Genomic DNA, 21772 nt, shown 5'->3' on the forward strand with positions numbered 1-21772 from the left:
CATAATGTGTGTCTGATTCAGTTTTAGTCACCAATCAAGTTGATTACATAGCTGAGGTTAATGTTTTTTAATTACGTAGGCTTCATCTTTTCTGCCCTCCTTTAAAGTGTGTAAGATTTAGTGGCATAGCAGTGATGTCGCAGAACTGAAACGGCACTGTTGAGCCAGTGTTTGGTTTGTCCAATCTGGGCTACCATAGAGCAACATGGTGGACTCTTTGGAGGAGGACCAGGCCCCCAGGAAAGCTGCTCAGCCTTGCAGCCAATCTTTCCCAGTGGCCACTCGTGGTAATGCAGCAAAAAAATCTGCTGCGGCCCAAAAAACATTTTCTCCATAGGCCACCATTATAAAAAAGCCCGGAAGCTGGAAACGTTTTTATGGCTCATGCGCCAGATGAGCAACTCCTTTGGAATGAATAGGAGCCATCTTGACATCCAGTATCTAGGTCGTATTACAACTCAGTGAAGAAGACTCACCCTGTTTGTATACGGCTCATTTTAAGATAATATAAACACAATTCTTATATTCGATTCTTATTTTCAGCTGATTGTAAACTTATGAAAACAGATGAGTAGTCTATTATAACCATTTCTGCCAATAGATGCCCTTTAATCATACACACCTGACCTTTAAAAAGACAGACTTTGTGTACATACAATTAAATTTGATTAAAAAAAATTCTTACTCACTTATGAACACATCTGTTTTACTTAAACCAATAATGAAGTCTAATAATTATCCAATTTTTGTTGGACCAGGCCGTTTTCATGGTTGGCCTCCTTGCTGCTTGGCTATTCCCCCTGTTCCCAGTCATTATGCTAAGCTAAGTTAAACTCAGTGGCTTTTCACTGTAAATAATAATAATAATAATAATAATAATAGTAATAGTGATGCATTTTATTCATAGGCATCCTTGAAAGCACTAGAGGACATCTTACAAGACACAGTTAAAAATGTCATAAAGTCAAACAATTCGGTAATATACAATAATAACTTCATAAAAAAACTAGATAAAAATCATAATTCTAAAATTAGGTATAAAATCATCATCATAAAGTCATACTTAAACAGACATGAGAGTGGTGTGAATCATATCTGACTGTACTTTCATCATCAGACTTAGAAACTTGCTTGCAACAAGTGGAGTTTTATTTTGAAATTGAGGGCGGAAGTGACACTTAACCAACACGCGCCGTGGCCGGCGATTCTAACAGAAACAGTTCTCGTCACGCAGCAGCATCAAAGCAGGAGGCGACCGCACGCAGCAGAGACACACGGAGCTGACAGGTCATCCGTCTTTACTCGACTTCATCCAGTCACCACAGCAAGAAAACATCTTTCATCCAAACCAGGACTTTTATTTGTTCATGCAAATATGCTGCTGTGCTCACACTGCGGGGGGAGAAGAGGCCAGCCTTAGAATAAACTCCCTGCAAGTTGGTCCCCACACAGGAGGGAAGGTAAGAAGATCGGTGTTCAGTACATGTCAGACAATTTTATAGAAAATAAAACACCATACTTCCTTGTAGAAATAATGAATTTGCCAACAGGTCAGCTTCCTCATTCTCTTTCTCTTTCTCACTTCTCTTTCGTCCATCCACGTGAAAATGAAACAAAATCTTCACTGTACTTTCTACAGTATATGTCTTTTTTAAAGTGAATGGAGCCCTTGTGTAAATCTCTGCTACATCTCTAACAGCCAACACCACACTCAACTTGATAACAGAGCTTTTTATAACCTGTAGATGCGCCCACAGCAGGCTGCACGCAAATTATACTAGAATAGGTAAACACAGCTTAAAATCTTTATGTCTGATTTAATTTCTTTGTTGTTTATGTGTTTATTTACTGGATCCTGCTGCTTGATATGGCTTCTCTGTTCCTCCATTGAATGGTATTACTCTCCTGACTTTGGGGAAGTGGTTTTAACAGCTAATGTTTGGTGTTAGTGAGAAACTTAAAGGAGGTAATAATTGATTTAAATCGTTCATAAACCCATTCGTGAAAAATGACATGTTTGACTTTTGTGTCACTCAGTGGAACTCTCTGAATGTCTGACACCAGCGAGGTCAGACATCAAGGTTAGAGGTCAATGCCCTGGTTGCTCCCTCATGACAAGACACCCTCCTCTGCAAACATGGTTCAAACCCTTCTGCACTCTGTGGTTGGGGAGAACTCACTGCTGCAACTATCTAGTGATTATTTTCTCAACTATCCATTTTATAATTAACATGTCTGAAAGATGTTAAAAATGCCTGTTAAAATTGCCCACAGCTGATGGGTATGTATTTTTAACACACATAAAACGAGACCTACATTGAATGGTTGATTGATAGAAAAATAATTAGCAACCATAGCAGCTATTCTCCAGTTTTAGCTTCTGAGATGTTTGGTTTCGCTGCTTTTTTTGTCATGTATCACCGTGAAATGGACATCTTAAGGTTTTGGCCTTCTGGTTAGACAAAACAAGTCATATGAAGATGTGACCTCGGGCCCTGAGAAATTGTGATGAGCATTTTTTCACTATTTCTTTGATATTTCATAGACTAGATGTAGGCCTGGGTGAAGAAAATCAAATATCATATGTATCATATGTTTTTTACCAAATACTTTTATTTCAATATTGCAACAGTATCGCAGGGTTGCCTATTGGTGCTTTCACAAACTATTTACACAATGAGATTTTTGATAAATAATCATCAGTAATGTGAATATAGTGACTAAGTAGGTAAAGGCAAATAATAGAGCAGCGAGAACAGTCTGGTAAATTAAGAAATTTACATCACTTTACTGTGATGTAGCCTTTAAAACCAGCTAAAGACAACACTTATTAGATTAACAATATCCAAAATGCAATACTATATCTAGTCTCACATCAGGATATTCATATAGTATATCGCCCAACTCAAACTATTAAGATTAATTAATTAGTTGCAGCCCCACGTAAAGCCGTGTCTAGATGTGTCTCAGTTAGACTCCGATTTCACACTAAAAACACTTGATGATCTTAGAAAATATGATGCATGAAGTGTAAAGTAGTTAATACAAAAAACAAATTATATAATATGTACAGTGTGACACTCACAGGGGCCATTTTACTCTTGGTACTTTAAATACATTTTGCTGACAATACTCAGAAGTGACATTCTTGGCTGGACTTTGCAGTGGAGTCTTTTTTGATATTATTAGCATTGTTACCTTTATGTAAGTGAAGGATCTGAATATTCCCTCCACTGCTGGTAAAAAGTAACAGTTTTTAAAGATGGAGAACAGTGTGATTATAACAGAAGAACAATATAAAACAGCTTCTCTTCTTCTCTGATTCAGAGTTGCATCTGCAGCCTGCTCACACACTGTGTACTATTTGATGCAGGCGCAAATTGAGAAAGGAGCCTCCCTGTAGTGAAACCTAAAATGCAAAATGCAACACTAAAAGCAACACTTCTTACAAGTGAAACTATTAATTGCAGATGGTTGTTATTACCATTTAAGAAATGCTGCTGTGAAAATAAAAAATGAATACAAGATTTAAAAAATTGATTTAATCTTTAAAATAAATTGAACAGCTTTTTTACATCCTCACATCAGTTGGCAACAAGTTATCATCAGTGTGTTTAAATTATTATTTTTAAGCAAAATTGACAAAATATTCACTTACTTACTTACTTACTTATCCTCTTTGTCGTGGCTGGGGCATAAGGCCACAATCAAAACGTTCACTGGTTTCAGTTTTTCAGATATAAATACTTTGTGGTTTTCTTTGTCGTCTATGACAGCACACTGACTGTCTTCATGGTCAGGCAAAATGTGACGTTTGAGGACTTCAGCTTGGACTGGAAAAATTCTAAAGGGCATTTTTGGCATTTCATCGACAAAATGATTGACTGAGAAAATAATCAGCCGCTTCATCAGTAATGAAAATAATTGTTAGTGGCAGCCCTTGACAAAAAACAAAATTTTCATCATCAATTCATAATTTAAATCAAGTTTTTAAACACAAAAATGCCCAAAGTGTTCCAGTTCTAGCCTCTCAAACGTGAAAATTTGCTGCTTTTCTTGGTCTTCTCTGATAATAAATTGAAAATCTTTGGGTCTTGGACTGATGGTCAGACAAAAAAAGGCATTTGAAGACTACTGTCAGACTTTCATCTCAACACAGGAGTTTGAGATCTGACCCCTGATACATAAAAGGCAAAGCTAAGAGTTAAAGAGATGACTGAACCACCCAGGACTTCCATTACTTTGATCCAGACTGGTTTCATTAATATACACTCCCACTTCCCTTTTGCACTTCCAGCACAAACACAAACCTTTGAAAAATGTTAGTGAAGTGGACTCATGGCAAAACAATTTGGCTATTTCCTGTCAGTGAATCCACCATGGCGTCCTGTTCTGGCTTATACCCGACTACTCTAAGAGTTCTCTTGCTGCTCTTATCATGTGGAAGCTGTTTGTAATATCAATGATTAAATGTTGACTGAAGCGGGAAAGGCGTGAGTTAGACATTACTGATAAGACTGACAAAAAGTCCCCACAGTCATGTAGGAACTGCTTGGTGTACTAAAATTGTACTTGATTTCCCCTTTATGTATTTCTGCATTTAAACACATAGTCAGCAGCTGAGACGGGAATGAGTTATTAAAGTGAACACGGAACAAAGTATATTTTGAACACCTCAAACTTTTCATATTGAGGTTATTGAGGTTAAATATGTGGCAATGAGGAGGAAATGACGCAATACTTGATGGTTAATAGACTTTTAAAGAACCAAAAAATACTTGTACTCATTTTTTAGAATGTTTGAACACCATAAGGCACAAATGTGAGGTTTGGTTTGTTAACCAGTTTAAGATTGAGGTGCCAGAACGTTGTAGCAATTGTTACTTGCTTAATCAACCAAAAGCAATCCAGAAATGTGGCTTAATCAGCTTCTTAGCTTGCTCTAAATATGTTTTAGTACAGTGCTTTCCAACATTTATTAACCTGATGAACCCACACAAACCTGTCAGACAAATTCAACTACCCCTTCACTGATAACACTTGTCATATTCCTTAATTTATTTCATTAATTACTTTCAGTCAAATATAACCACTTAAACCATTACTTGGTGAATAGCAATTTGGCAATTTGTTTTTTAGATAGCTAGACTTCTTCTTACAATGGTGTATTTATCATGGTCATTGTAGGTTAAAGAATAGGGCATCAGGCTGGGGGGAGGGGGTAATATTTCAAGAAAAAAAACAAAATTTCTGACATTAAAGTTGTAAATTTAAGTCAAAAGCCTTGAATCATAAATTTACACACACAAAAAATGGCTAGGATGTTCTCTGAGATTAAAGTGGTATATTTATGAGGAAAAAAAATCACAAATTTACTGCCAGAAAGTCAGGGGACATAGTATAAAATCACCTTTGTTTCTTCTCTTCTCCTCTTTAAATTGTAATTTCTGAGCTTCTCTGTTCTTTGTTTTGGTAGCGGGTCCAGCTGTGCGTGCATGTTAGTGTATGTGAGTCCCTCCCTACTCGCCGCCATTTTGCACTGCACTCATACGGCTGATAATGCCGTCCTGACCTACAGCAGAGTCCTGCACAGGTCTGATTATTAAGACCTGCTCCTGAGCCAGAACCACGATGTGCAATATTGCACCCACCTGCCACTTGCACAGATAAACAATTAGTCATCAGGATATTAAATTAAGACAAAAAACCACCCACGGTTACCCGACTCGATGGAGGACTCTGACCCACGGTAGCTCTGTCAGCCTTATTGCCATTATTAACACTGTTAGCATTGTTGGCACTGTTAGTGCGGCTAGCTCTGCCAGCTGCTGCCATTTCGGCTCAGCACCTCCATGTTTGCTTGTGACATCAGAGGTGAGAGCCCTGTACGGCAACCCCAGACTCTGATTGTCGTATATTGCACCTTGTTCTCCCCAAGAGGAAAGGGAGTACAGTGGGTATTTCACAGCAGCATATCTACTTCAGGGTACCTGAGTTCAAAGAACAAAGTTGTAAACTTGCAAGCGCTCTACAGGTGCAGAAGCGAAGCGAAGTTCAGTTTATTTCATGAAAACTCACCACATCCTTCACTCCGTAACCACAAACAGAGTGAAGGTTTTATTCACGTCTGTGGGAAAATAACCAAAAGTTACACCCAAGATACAGCAACTGCAGTCATGGGATCAGATCCTGACTGTAGTTTTAATTTGACTGTTGATCTGTGTCTCTCAGGTTTAACTCTTTTAATTGGAGCGTTACATTTTCACTGGTGACATGCTGACCTCTGCATTCCTGTCCTGTTTGTGTACATGTAGGTAAACAGTTATCAAATGAAGAAGTGGCTTCTGTGACTCTTCCTAATTCAAAAATAGATTACAAATGAATTTTTCCAGTTCCTTTACTCTCCACATGTCATTTCCATGTCCTCATTCATGCAGAGAGCACACAACTTGATAACTGCGTCACACATGACCACACAGTGTGTCATTACCAGGAACTGAAGTATGAAATGGTTGAGTGGAATAACAGGTGCTGCTTTTGTTTGTCTTTAATGTTTATATTAAGTCAACATCCTGTTCCTTTCCATTATATCCTCCTAAAACACAGAAGTCTCATGAATTAAGACTTTTGCAGAAGAGATGTTTTAAATCAACTCTGAATGAATGAAAATAACCTCTCCTGCTTAAAGAGTCCTGTCCATGTGCACTTTGTTAACTAAGATTTACTATGAGCTTCATTACAAATAAGTTAGGCATAGGTGTAGATTTCGGGGGGACCAAGGGGAGACCCTCTTAGTATTTAAAGCATGCACATTTGTCTGTTATTTTGACAAAATTAAAGACATTTACACCGTGCATTGATGCAGAAAAGGCATGAATTGGTGCATCAAAAATTACCAGAATGCAGGAAAGTAAGTGTTTGATGCTCGTTTCCTTTGAGTCCCACTCAAATGTCGACGCAAAAACCTACACCCTTGGTATGACGATATCTGCAATTTGAGTTTTATAACAATTTGTCTATAAGAGGTCAAATATAGCATTGACCCTAAACAGATGTCATAATGTAAAATAACGTACTGAACATTTCTCTGTCTGTGAATGACCTTATGGCAAAGAAAAATAATATAATTGTCATGCATAAGCCATATCACATAAAACATAAACATTTTTTTGGGGAGTTTTCCCTAACTGCTGTGAGGATCTAAGGACAGAAGGATGTTGTATGTTATAAAGCCCTTTAAAGGAAATCTGTAATTTGTGATATTGGGCTTTAGGAATACAATTGAATTGAATTGAATTGAATTAATTAAACAACAATTTGTGTTTGTTTTGCTACCTTCATGAAATGCGCGAATCTAGTTTGTGGCAAAGACAAGAGTTACAGCTGTAATACTTTTCAACGTGCAGGGTGTTAATAAGGTCACTGAAATGAAAAATAAGTTCATTTTGAGATTGTCTTTATTATTACTAGTAGCTTTTTGTTTTACATGTATGGGAACACAAGGGTTAGTATTTTAACCTGATTTAATGTGTACCTGATGTGCCACTGTTTGACTATTTATTTCTACAGTCTTACAGTCTTAAAATGATATTTAACATTTTGAGAAATGCTTTCTTTCAGAGATTAGATATATAATGTTATGGCACATAAGCCCATATTGAACTGCAGTGTGTCATTTTACTTTGTTTTTTTTTTGTATGAATTAAACAAAAGAGATAAAAAATATTTTCGAGTTTTAGAGGTGCTCAGATGGGGACAAAGCCTGACTGGCTGTTTCCCTGTTTCCAGCCTTAGTGCCGAGCAAAGTTTAGCAGCGGCCGGCTGTAGCTTCATTTTACCGCACAGACATGATCTTAATTTTTTTATCTGACTCTCATCATGAGACTGAGCACGTGTATTTTTTCAGTCTCAGCAAGTGCTAAGACACAACTTTTAAGGCAAATTGTTTTTTAATGTTCCTAAAACTGGCCATTTCATTCATTGTTCTCAGAGTCAAAGGCATTTATCAAAAGGTTAGAAATATAATTATTCTGATCTGAAAAGTATGCTTTTAACAGTTTTAAAATCGTCTTATGACTTTCCAAAATTGATGTGGTGACTCTCTTCAAACCACAGCTGTTAAGAATCACTCTGCTATCTCATCTACATGTGGACACCTCGGAGAGAGAGAAGTGTCTCTGCTGTCAGAGATCAGATTTTTGTCTAACATGCAATTTGAAGCACCGTCTTTAAATCATAACTTTTTTTCCTTGACAAACTGCAGATTTCAGAGAAGCTGAGAACTGACAAATTCTTTCTCCCTGCATAGAAACACTTGTCCTGGAATCTCTGATCGTCCCTTTGCACCTTTTCTTCTATTGCTAAACCTTTTTGGACACTTCAGCCGGACCTGATGGAAGCCAAAGGAAAGTATGATTTTACTGCAACAGCAGACGACGAGCTCAGCTTCAGAAAGGGCGATATACTTAAGGTCAGTAGAGCATGAGATTTTCTTGGTGTGGCTTCAAAACATTTCATTATCGTTGCGTGACATCTTGTTTTTTTATTTTTACTTTTGCTGATCAGATCTTAAGCCCGCAGGACGAGTGGTATAAAGCAGAGATGAACGGACAGGAAGGATTCGTACCACAAAACTACATCGAGATGCAGACTCCGAGGTTAGAGACATGAAACCCTCTTTAACAAGCAGTCAAACTGGAAGGGAGTCTGTTACCTAATTTGGGATGGCATCCAGTTTGTTTAAAGGCACAAGTACACTTATGCAAACCACTTAAAGATCCCAATATCACAGGGACAACAGTTGCATATTTTGCAACAGGACTGCAGATAAAACACATCATCAAAATAAGAAAAACCTGTGCCTGTGTAAATTTGATTCAGTATCACTTAGACTAATCGTGACTCTTGATAATAAACTCATAAGTTGCCTTTCAGAAGAGAGCAGCAGGTTATGTGACACTAGCTGCAGGTGTGTGTATGTGTGTGTGGTTTACATCAGATAAGCAGCAGCAGTATATCCTCTGTGTGTGTGTGTGTTTAGGTGGTTTCAGGAGAATGCCAGTCGCAGCGCTGCAGAGGAGGTCCTCAGGCAAAAAGATGTGGGAGTCTTTGTGATCCGCGGATGTCAGAGCTCCCCGGGAGACTTCTCCATCTCTGTGAAGTGAGTGAGGATCTGTGTCTTGAAAGTCTCACAAATTTGGAAGTGTTTGTTTCAACTGTAACTGCGACCAAATTCAACAGTAAAATGTAATGGTCAGGTCCAGAAAAAAGTGGATTTGTTTGATATGTTAGCTTCGTCTCCAAATGTAGGTTTCTGTGACAAAATAAATTTCCTTGTCTTTGACTGGGCTACTCCAACTCATCAGCCAGAAAGATGATTTGGGAAACACGGGACTAGTATTACCTGTTGACCTCTTGTAATTAATAAATACTGCAGAGGTTGTCTGTGATCTTCATCCAGTGCAAATCTACCCACGTCCGTAATTTGTAAAGCAAAAATTCCACTGCAAATTACCCACCACATTTCTTCAAACACAAAGGTCATGTGGAAATATTATTGCAAATCAGCATCTTGGTGATTTTGGAGTCATATTTAAGTTCTTCGACAATTATGGAGGTTTGACAGCATTTTAGGGGCATCTCGCCATACAGCATGGAGAGCTATATGTATGGAGGTTTGACAGCATTTTAGGGGCATCTCGCCATACAGCATGGAGAGCTATATGCAGACAAAGCAAGCTGTTTTAACAGGGGTAAAGATTAACAGATGATATGTGATGATTAGGATTTGACAGAAAGTCTTTTAGGCATTTAGACTCTACAGGGAGATTTTGATTTTCGAGGGGTGTTTGCCCTGAGCAGCAGCAAGATAAATTCCCCCACGGAGTCCAGGCACTGGTGGTGGTAACAGCTAGTGACTCTGCTGACCTCATCAGCCGATGAAGCTGTCAAATCTGCGAAGACTAGGCGGGGATGGGGAGGTGGAGGGTGCACACAAATGCAGCATAAAAAGGCAGAAAAGACAGCAGTGAGATGATAGGCTAATAGTGGGGATGTGGTGCTGTGCTATTGGTTAAACGTGATCAAATGATAGATGGGCTGATATCTCAGTTGATATCCCGAGTCAATGACAGCAAGAAATAACGAGTGAGCATGTACTTGAGGAGTGAATGGCAGATGGTATCAGAATTAAATTGCAAACGTATAGCCTTCCTGACTGAACTTCCGCAAGAGCTTCATTAAAAAAAAGAGGTTAACACAGAACATCACCGCTAGTGGTGCTGTGTTTGTGTGTGTGTGTGTGTGTGTGTGTGTGTGTGTGTTCCATAGAGTTACAAATGACTGTATACATCATATCTGGGGATAATGTCAGTAAATACAGACTTTGCTTATCCCAATGCGAATGTGCCGCTGGTAACACAGACGGTGTGTTTGGGGGGTTAATTTCTAAATCAAATGATTCCCCCAGGTAATACTAGTCCAGTGCAAATAGCTGCTACCTGTTAGCCACACGGTGGCATTGTGCTAATCAGATGCTGTGAGAGCTGATAGAAAAAAGCTGACGTCTAAACACAAAATTCAGTCACAAACAATCTCGACATAACAGATGTGACTTTGGGTTGTTTAACCGTTACATTACAATTTAACAACAAACCCACATATTGAAATGATATCTTATTTAGATCATTATTACTAATCGGGTTGTTTTTTGGTGGTAACACTTAAAAGTGTGATTGATATCTGTTAAAATGTCTCTTGATTGAGTCTGTTTTTAACCGTCACAAACAGTAAACCAAAATTTCCCCTCTATGCCCGTCAGTTTAAGTAAAAGAGGTAAACTCTGACTCATCATCTCGCCCCCTGAGCTCCTCTGACGTGCTGCAAACTCTAGACTTCACATATTTACAACCTGGAGACAGCTGCAGGAGCAGCGCAACAGTAAACATGGCAGAGTTCGGTTAGTTTATGTCAGAGTATCTGCCATGAAAAGCTTCAAACTGCACACTGGACAGCTTTCTTGAACTCCATTCTCTACTCTTAGTTGTTGTTTATGTGCCGAGGACGTCGTTATGACCACCAGGATGAGCCCCATTCCTTTACAATAAACTTTGTTGTTGTAGTTTCTCACGCTGACCAGCAGAGGACAATCCAGCTGAGGAAACAGCCTCTGGAATGATGGAGCGCGACTCAACTGTTCAGTCAGTGCTTCAGGCTCAGCCAATTAAAAACTTTTAACCACACGCTTCATCTTCCCTCAGACACGAGAGCGACGTTCAACACTTCAAAGTGATGAGAGACAGCAAAGGCAACTACTTCCTGTGGTCTGAGAAGTTCACCTCCCTAAACAAGCTGGTGGATTACTACAAGGCCACCTCCATCTCTAAAACCAGGGAGATCTACCTCAACGATGGCAGCTTGGACAGTAAGAGTCCGTCCATGGCCCAGTCGGTAAGAGACATTTCTGTTCAGCACAGGTGCTCAGGTTTGGATTTGCCCTTTGCCTTAAATAGTTCAGTTAACCTGCTGGAACCACACTTCTTAGTGCTGCAAAGAGGTCACACTACAGTGACCTACTTTGGTGGGTTTCTTGTTAAACATGTGGTTCAGATATAGACAATTGAAACAGATTTCTATACTACCACAATCTATACATACCCCAAGTATCAACAAGCTTACAGATTGTATAAAATAAGATGATGCATCTAAGGCTGCAATGAACTAATCAGCCAGGTATTCCCTTGATTAATTAAACATTTGGTCAATAAAATGTCATAAAAGAGAGCAAAAAATACTCTTGAACAATTACCCAACATCCAAACTGACATCTTAAAATATCTTGTTGTGTCCAATCAATAGTTTATTATCACAGAAGACAAAGAACACCAGAAAATATCAACTATTTTTAACAGTATTGCTTAAAAACAAAATGACTCAAACAATTTAAATTTTTTGCTTATAAATAGGGATGGACTAATTGTTTCTAAATGTACATTTTTAAATACTATAAAAAAAGGGGTATAGAACAAATTAAATGATTAAAATGGTTAAATATTGCTACTAGGGACAAATATTTAGCAGCAGGGCGTGATTTAAAATGCCTAAATACCATAGACCAATAGATGTAGTTAAAACTTTATATTTAATTTAATTCGATTCAGTTCAATTCAATTCATATAGATATTGTTCTTTAAGACCTGGATTTTGTGCTTAGGGCACAACTTGTTGACCAAAAAATGAGTTATGTACAGTATATCAAATGAAAGCTCCCGATGAGCTCTTTCTACTGCCTTAAGGATACTTGTGAATTTTAAACCAATACAGAGTTAATAATCAAAAACCAAAAGTCGTAACTCTGAACACACTGAACTATTTGGAGCCAAAAAAAGGTGTAAGTACACTTACTCACTTGTTAATGCTGTTTTGATATTGAAGAATAAGTCAGTGAACAAAGTCAGGAAAAATTAGGGTCATTTTTTGTTTTGGCTGTCCTGTACAGTTTGTCAAATGTCACTCATGCCCATCTGGTTCTCACCCCTCGAGAGTGAATCTATCTGATATTTTAGAATGTAATATCGTGTACAATAACTAATACATGTCACAGCTTACAGTTAGTGTGTTAGGCTACATGTCAGAGGAGCAGCAGACTGTTATCATGATTCAGAGCCACTATGGAAATAACTTGAAGTGTTTATATCATCTTCAGCTTCATGCAGAACACCTTATTGGATTTACATGCTATGTCTAGTTTAATTTTATATTTTGTCTATGTCTCGTACTGTCTTGATCTGTATTTTGTTTATCTTTTTCTACTTTTTTGTATAACTAGACTTAAGTGTGGCATGTTTATGTTGTTTTTATAACAGAAAATCTAACTGACAGAAGTCAGATAGATGGGGTTTTATACACTATCTGCTAGAATGTACTTGTTTCTGTGGCACTTGCAGATATCAGATCAACCACATTTCAAGTGTTGTCAAAACGTGACCTATAATAGAAGTATTTTTATTGTTGAAATGAGAGAATCAAACATAAAGAGAGGGACAATTCATTAAATGTTAAACCCCTCTGTTGTGCGTACAGTTTGTAGTTTGATTGTCATCTCTGACTGCGTATCTGTTTAAAACAATTTGAATTTAAGCATATCAGTATATTTAACATTTGTATGAAATGTAAAAATCAGAGGCAGAGTGACTGAGTGCGTTTCCTCCAATCATCACGTGAAGGAGAAGTGCTAGAATAGGAAATGAAACCAAAGACGACAGAAGGAGAAAGATGTAAGCCTTAATGTCTTAATGAGAGTGAATTAAAGTGAGCTGAGGAGGAATCAGAATTTGGAAATAATCAATACTGTGCAATATAGCTTTGTTTGATTCTTTCAAGTATTTTCTTTAATATGAAATAATTGATTATGTATTTTTAATTTCTTTTTGACTGATCAATTATTCTCTAAAATGTCATATTTTACTTTTTGTAACTTTAATTTGTATTCTTGTCAAATTTCCAAACCAGTTTTCTCCATTTCAGTCTATTTGTAGGGAAGGTAAAGAAATACTTACATGCTGGTAAATACTGTATATTGTGCATGTTTGCTTTCATGTGGAAAGTTAGAAAATATATTATAACCTGCATGTTTACATGAATGTTTTAAAGGTTTTTGTTAACTTCCTTGTGGTCCAGATGGCGTCAGACATCAGATGAAAAACATTTGATGTGAACATATAAAAAGAACTGCCTGCTGTAGTTCCTGGAGTCACAGCGTGCTGGTCTCTACTGTGTGTTTCCTTCCTTTAGGTGAAGAGGGGAAGTTTGCCTGAACAACGTGGCACAGCTGCACCCATTGTTGCTTCACCGCGCAGAGCTTCAGACCAGCCTGCCAACCAGCTGGTACAGTCTTTACCTCCATCTCAGCCTTTATATCAGTCTGATGTTTCCTCCTCAGTGTGACGATCTATCTCATTATTTTAGCTTGTTGCCTGTATGTTCACTACCTTTAACTATTTCAGCTCTTCACTTGCTTTCTACACACTCTCCTTCTCTTCACATAGTGTCCGGGTGCTGCAACTGGCACAATACATAAAATACATAATTTTTAAAATCATAATTTGTATTTTGGGTGTCATGGTGGTGCAGCGGTTAGTACTGTCGCCTCACAGCAAGAGGGGTCAGGGTTTCTCACTCGGGCCCTTCTACATTTAGTCTGCATGTTCTCAGCATGGGTTTTATTTAGCTTCTTCCCACAGTACAAAGACATGCAGGTTAATTGTTGTGAATGTGAGGATAAATGGTCATGGCTGTGTTTGAAATCATATCCTAACATGCTTCGTACTATATACTCAATCAGTACTGCATAGGCCAACAAAAATAATAATTAAGTACCGTTACCAGCACGTGTTCACACTGAAGAATACTCCCTGCATCACATGACTGTATCGGTCACAACGTCACCTGTCTGAACTACAGTTAATGAAAAATGTTAATTACAAATGTAAATCAACATTACCTCTTTCACTCAATCCAATGTTTCCGGTATTATTTATGGCAGATTGAATAGTGTTTAATATGGTTTTACAGGAAATGATATATGTGGGTAGCTGGATAGCTGCCACACTTTTCCTCTTAACTGTACCTTAAAGCTACAGTTAGTAACTATCATGAAAGTAACTTTTTGGGGGCTCTGAGTAGCTCACCTGGTAGAGTGGGCGCCCCATGGACAAAGGCTATGGCCTTGCTGCAGTGGCTACAGGCTCGATTCCAGCCTGTGGAATCAAGTGTAGTGTACTGTTTAGCTGTAAAATGAGAAACTCTCATTTTACAGCTAAACAGTACACTAAAATATGTTTCTGAAAACATTTGAGGAGAGAAATAGGCCATGCAGTCACAGAATCCTGATTCATATTTGATCAGTGCTGCCTAGTTTGACTGCAGCTGATAAGTCGTGATTGACATGAATGACAGCTGCATTAGAGACTTCTCCACTCTGATTGGTTGTTTTCACTCGGGTGCGGTGGATGCAAATGTCATTAGAAGCACTACAAAGAGGAGGAGGAGGGACATGATTTTTTTTCACAGATTATCTGTCTCATGTATTTCTGTGTGTATGTATGACAAAAAGTTTTCTTTTGATAAAAGATACCGTTAATAGCTTTAATGTAACTCGACAATTATTTTATTATCAATCATTTTATTATTTTAAATCGTCTGACTCGCAGTCCGCCATTGGACAGTGTGAAGAGAAAAAATTTGGGGGGCATTTTGGGGCAGTATTTCCAGTAAGCTCACGTCTCATACTTACACCTTCTTGCTAATCTAGTCTACATCTTGGCGTTTCTCATGTACACAAACTCAAGTTTACATCACACTTAATAAGATATAATGTTAGTATGCGAATTCAAGCAGAGCCTGACTTTATGTGTCAGCCCTTGGATTGACTGGCCTTCTGTCCTGGGTGTACCCCGCCTCTTGCCCAGTGTCAGCTGAGATCAGCTCCAGCTCCCTGTGACTGTGTGATGGATGAACAGTCAAAGATGGATGGATGGATGGATGGATGGATGGATGGATGGATGGATGGATAGATAGTTTCTGTTTTGTCAAATATGTTAAAATACTCCACAGTCTTACCTCCAAGCAACTGCAGATGTAACACCGGGGTCTAAGTGGCCCTGGTGGGGAATCACAGTCTCCACCGTATTATGGTTAATATTTGTCTATTGTAGTTAACAGTCAGTTAAACAGAATTTCAAAGTCCTTCTGTCTTTTCCAGGCTAAGAGAGTGGGTCTGGAGGAGCGAGCTCACACTATCGGTCACACAGGAAGAAGCAGCCCCGTCACAGCGGGTCATCCTCCCCGCCGCACATCTGATACCATGCCTCTCCCTCAGGTCAGCCCGCCGTCTTCTGCAGGCCACATGTGCTTTTGGGATTTCGGCTGAAGTTGTTGAAGCAGGACTACAACTAATGATTATTTTAATGATTAGATTTTCTAATATTGTGAATGTTTCCCACATGCCAAAGTGACATCATCAAATTACTTTCCAGCAGTCCTAAACTCTGAGATATTCAATGCATAGTAATATAAAACAAAGAAAAGGAACAAAATCTCTCATTTGAAACTAAACCTGGAGTTTTGAATTGATTTTAACATTCGTTGATTATACAGCTTGATATCTTATTCACTTTCTGTCTGTTGACTTGTTTCATCATTTCAACAGCAGTGGAGCTGCAACAATTAATTTATTAGTGGTCAACTATTAAACTAATTGCCAACTAATGTGATAACTGATTGATCATTTTGAGTAGTTTTTCCAAGAAGAAAAGTCAAAATTTTCTGATTCCAGCTTCTTTAATGTGAATATTTTCTGGTTTCTTTCCTCATCTATGACAGTAATCTGAATATATTTGGGTTGTTGACAAAACAAGACATTAGAAGACATCATCTCAGGCTTTTATAGATTTTATAGACCGAACAAGTAATCAGTTAGAAGAGAAAATAATCGACAGATTAATCTAGCATGAAAATAATAGTTAGTTGCAGCCCTAAGCAGAAGTCCATTTTTTGATCATTTTAAACCCTCGAATCAGAAGTTTAAAATACAAATTTTATTCACTAAATTCAGTAATTTGTGTTTTTACATTACGTAATTTATTACATTGTCACTGTCGTTCCATTTGTCCTGATATATTCAACTTTTGGCATCCCTTTATAGTTGCTGCCAAGTTGCTAGAACATGCACTTCATGTACAGCACTCAGTATACAGAGGAACAAATTAATGTTCCTTCAGTGTAACTGAGTGCACATACACAATAAGAACAGATATAAATAAAAAGAGAAAACAAAAAATTATATAAATTGGTCTGACGATAATAAACCTCCAGGGGCAAAGGCCAATATTTTGCATATCTGTTTCAAGACTTCCTCTTTCATGCACCAGACGTTTCGTCTAATCTCAATGAACACGTCTGCACATGAATGCAGATTTAAAAAAAACAAAAAGAAGAGCTTATTTGACGCTTAATCGAAGTCAGACTACAGCTAGATTGCATTTTGGCCAATGTGTTCCACCTGTCCACATGGACTGACTACCTGCCACTCAGACATGATTGGTTGATGCTACTCTGACTACAAACAGGCTACAAATGGATCCAGAATGCTTCCGAAACCAAAGTGTTGTTGTGTTGCTACAGATTTTGCATACATACACAGATCCGGAAAATAACAGCAGAGTGAAAAATTGAATTTCCCCTTGAGGGGATTGATATAGAAATGCTGTCTTTCTTCTCCTTTAGATATCTGCTCATAGATATTAAATAAATAAAGGACACAAATTGTATTTGTGATTTGAGGACACAAATTTCTATATCCTGAAATGTTTTTATCATCATGAATAATGAATAAAACACCTTAACAAGGCTTTCTAAAAAACATAGAACTCATCTTTAACACTAAAGCTTTTGTATTCATTTTTCTGTCCGTGAAGTATTCGTCATTTTTCTTCTGTCCCACAGAGGGCGTCCGTGCCGCAGGTGAAGGCGCTGTACGACTTCACCGCAGAAGAAGACGACGAACTCGGTTTCATCGCCGGCGACATCATCGAGGTGTTGGATCGCTCTGACGCGTCATGGTGGAGAGGAAGGCTGCGGGGGAAAAGCGGGCTGTTTCCGGCTAACTACACAATACAGCTGTGAGAAAACCCCCCAGGCGATGCACTTAGTACTCCTGCACACAATCACAGACTTGCTCTGCAGGTGCTTCACTATGTGTTTTTGAACATCAACACTGACTCATCTAATCTCTGCACCGCGTGTTCACGAAGACGTCGGTGCCCAACGGACTGTGAGTCAGTCAGTGTTTTCAGATAATAATCACACAAAGGAGCAGAGACACACCTACAGGAACTTCCTAAAGCCTGACATGTTAAACTGCCACGAGGAGTGTTTGATCATTTTCACCATGACATGTCTGACAGCAGGTATTTATTTACAAAATGCTCGTTGGCCAGTCTGCTGATGAATCGACTGTTATCCAACTGTTTCTGTTCGTGTTGTAAGTGTCATCAAAGTTCATACCACAAACAGTTTTGTATGAAAAACTCAGCTGATTTCACAAAAATAAGATGTGTTACTTCCTTGAAATAAAATATATTTTTCTTATCATCAATTTGATGTGCAGGGGCCTTCTTGAGAAACTCAGAAAGAAAAGTCAGTAATTTTTTAGAAGGACTTCCTGTCAGGGTTCATCCTCCTTTATTTGATTTGAAGTCCAGAGCCAACCAAAATAAAACCAGAACTAAGGAAAGTTAACCTTCAAAATAAAAGCTTCAGCAGAGCCTGTTCCCTAATTTACGGACTGGGTCTTCTATTGGATTCAATTAGTACCACCATAGACATGATTTGTCAGCCAAGTACCCCATGACCGGTTACATCACTACATCATTCATGGCAAACCAATTTCTTATCATTGTGCAGACCACCAAGACGGGGTTGTTGGTGCACTGGAGCTGCGTCTTTTGAAGAAGTTGCACTTTCAGTTTAGTGATATAATTATTTTAGAAAATGACTAATATTTTTTTGTATGAACATTTAAAAAAAAAAATCTTACATACCCGCTGCAGTATTCCATATACTCCAATTTGAGAAACACTGTTCTAAAGCAGTCATGTCCAAGGGTCAACTGTGGCCCGCAGACCAATTTTAAGAGCTAATGTGTTTTCATAGACTGATGGTAAATCAGCAAACAAACAATTACCTTACACCAGATATTTCCTGCTAGGATGCAGATATGGCCACAGCAAAGGAGCGCAAAGTAAAAGATGTGGACTGCTGCTTTCAGGAAAGGTGGAAAGTGGAATGCTTTTCCACTCAAAGACGAAAAAGTTGCATTTGTGTAATATGTGTGTGATTTGTTTCTCTTTTAATTACCCATATGATGCAAGAAGCAGCTAATCTGGCCCCCTTCAAAAAAGATTGGACATCCCTGTTCTAAAGACTGTAGCATCTGCTCCCCCCTCCCAGTACCACCACTACCACAAAAAAACAAGATGTATTCCCCATTAACTCATGAAGCTTAAAAATGTCAGGTTAATTACTCAATAGTTGCCCACACAGACAGTGGTGTCACATAAAAATCTTAAATACATAAATTGTCTGTACATATAACTGAGTCAACAGGTAGACACATGCACCTGTAGTGATTATTAGAGCAATCAGTAATGAAGGGTTTATAATGCACAGTCTGAAATCTCAGCATGTTTCAGCCTCTTCTCTCAACATACTGCAATTACTGTGTGAAGCTTTTGTTTTGAGGTTTAAGAGCGCTATAGGACAATAATTCTATCAATATATCCTGGGCTTAAGACAGAGGTGACAGTACATCAAAGTTCATGTATCCTTGAATATTAAGTTTATAGTAACATCATTGTATCTAGGTAAAGTCTATGTAAAACCTATCATTAATGATGTACCCAGGCTGATTTATTGGACAGGAGGAGATGGGGATCAAACCACGACGAGAGGCACTTAAAAACACCATCAAACTGGCCCTCCAAATTTTAAACTAAAATTGACATTTTTCATGAAAGTAATACATTTAAAGGCTTCGTTTAGGAGGCCTGCTTTATTGTGTAAGTTAAATTTAAAAGAGAGCAAATGTTGAGAGTAAATGTTGACACTACCACATTAGACAGTTTTAGTCATTAACTAGCAACTATATTACTTTACTATATTTCTGCCTTTTTAGTGTTAATGAGGAGTCAAGCAGTCAGACCTAATACTCTTTAATCAGGCAGGCTAATTCTCAAACTCTTTACCCACTGTTTAACCTTCAAGACCACTTTCTATTTTCATGTGCAGCTTCATTTTACATGTGACATGATTATTCTGACAGTGGATTATGTGCACATACAAGTGGTGGACACTTAAATGAAATGTAGAGGTTGTAAGAACACTTAATGGGTAACTTTGGTATTTTTTCAACCTAGACCCTGTGTTCCCACATATTTGTGTCTAAGTGACTAATGGAAACATAAGTTTTTGAAACTGGTCCAGCACTGAATGAGAGGGCTGCAGCTGGCAGCAGCGAAACAGGCTGCAATGTAATCACTTGGGGCAATTGCACCCTCAATGTATGTCCATTAAAAGTGCTTGTTTTTGCCACTGTCAGGCTCAGATTGTTCTTATAAAATGTCTGACAACATTATGGAAAGTATCCTTACAGAGATAGACTTTTGTTGGAAAGAGGAAGATCCTTTTTTTTTGACCCAAAACAGCCCCAAAATTGCCATCGCCATACCCACCAGACTCCATTTAAATAAACAGTAATTTTAGCATGTGTAGAGCCAGCATACTTTCACATCTAACTGGGTGAATAAAGGGTTTAATTCAACCAAACCAGAGTTGGTAATTGATGGAACAGTGGAAAGACGTACCAACAGCTTCTGTGAGTTTTATTTTGTTTGTGTGGACTTTGAATGACGTGTGTTTAATGATAATAAAATGACTGGTCATTTAAATGGAGTCTGGTGGTGGTGGTGGCTTGAGCAATGGTGACGTAAGGCTGTTTCTGGTAAAACACAAAGGACCTCACTCTTAACCAAAAAGGGTTTATCTCTGTAGCTATTTTTGTCATTATGTTGTCAGACACAAAAACAAGCATATTTAACGGACACATTTATTCGTTTTCTCATGTTTTTGTGTCCAAATGACAAATTTGGACACAAAAACATGAGAAAACGGTTGCCCTTTAAGTTTGAGCTCTCTCAAAATGTTGTTGCTGTAATTTTTGACCCAAGTTCTTGATGAAGACATTTGCTTTGCATAAAATTTTAATTTGAAATTGAGCCTTTCCTAATGTAAAAGTGCCAGTATGACAATGTATAAATGTCTCTAGTGACTAATACATTATTCTATCTAACATTATTGTTAATACTGATATATTATAAATGATTAAGTAAGGACGGAGTCTGGCCCTCCAAAAGATCACAAGATAAATCTTAGAGGTTGTGAGATGATTAATGGGAGAGGAAAGACAAAAAAAACTAATTTGGATTTTTACTCTGATCGGCTTCGAGCTGTCATTTAAATGAAATCATGTGTCATGTTTCAGCTCAGAGGAGAAACGTCTCTGGTGGAACTACTAAAGAGTCATCTTAAAGATGTTAGGGGCCTCTACTTTACACAGACTGTTTTTTGTCAACTCTTGTCCTGTTGTAGAAGCCATCCTCTCTTCATCTTCAGCTTTTTTACAGATGGTGTGATGTTTGCTTCCAGAATTTGCTGGAAATGAACAGAATCCATTCATCCCTCTACTGCAACACAAGCCCAAAGCATGATCGATCCACCCTTGTGTTTAACAGTTGGACAGGTCTTCTTTTCATTAAGTTCTGCACCCTTTGTTCTCCAAACATACCTTTGCTCATTGTGTCCAACGAGTTCTATTTTAACGTCATCAGTTCACAGGACTTGTTTCCAAAAAGCATCAGGCTTGATTAGATGTTCCTTTGCAAACTTTTGACGCTGAATTTTGCGGTGAGGACACAGGAAAGGTTTTCTTCTGATGACTCTTCCATGAAGGTCATAGTTGTACAGGTGTCACTGCACAGTCGCACAGTGCACCACCTCTCCAGAGTCTGATAAATCTTCCTGCAGGTCTTTTGCAGTCAGACGGGGGTTTTGATTTGCCTTTTCAGCAACCCTATGAGCAGCTCTCTTGGAAAGTTTTCTAAGTCTTCCAGACCTCAACTTGACCTCCGCAGTTCCTGTTAACTGCCATTTCTTAATT

At 38.3% G+C, this 21772-nt stretch overlaps 1 protein-coding gene across 1 annotated transcript; it reads left to right on the forward strand.

Annotated features, from left to right (window-relative positions):
- The first annotated feature begins 1211 nt into the window (after positions 1-1211).
- grap2a (GRB2 related adaptor protein 2a) lies at positions 1212-18132 on the forward strand. The gene is made up of 8 exons (XM_050070105.1): positions 1212-1460; positions 8309-8470; positions 8566-8657; positions 9041-9160; positions 11259-11448; positions 13792-13884; positions 15761-15877; positions 17503-18132. The coding sequence occupies exons 2-8, from the start codon at positions 8393-8395 to the stop codon at positions 17680-17682; spliced, it is 870 nt and encodes a 289-aa protein (XP_049926062.1). The 5' UTR covers positions 1212-1460; positions 8309-8392; the 3' UTR covers positions 17683-18132.
- Positions 18133-21772: the final 3640 nt, after the last annotated feature.

This window comes from Epinephelus moara, chromosome 18 (assembly GCF_006386435.1).
Source record: "Epinephelus moara isolate mb chromosome 18, YSFRI_EMoa_1.0, whole genome shotgun sequence".
In the NCBI taxonomy this organism is placed as follows: Eukaryota; Metazoa; Chordata; class Actinopteri; order Perciformes; family Serranidae; genus Epinephelus; species Epinephelus moara.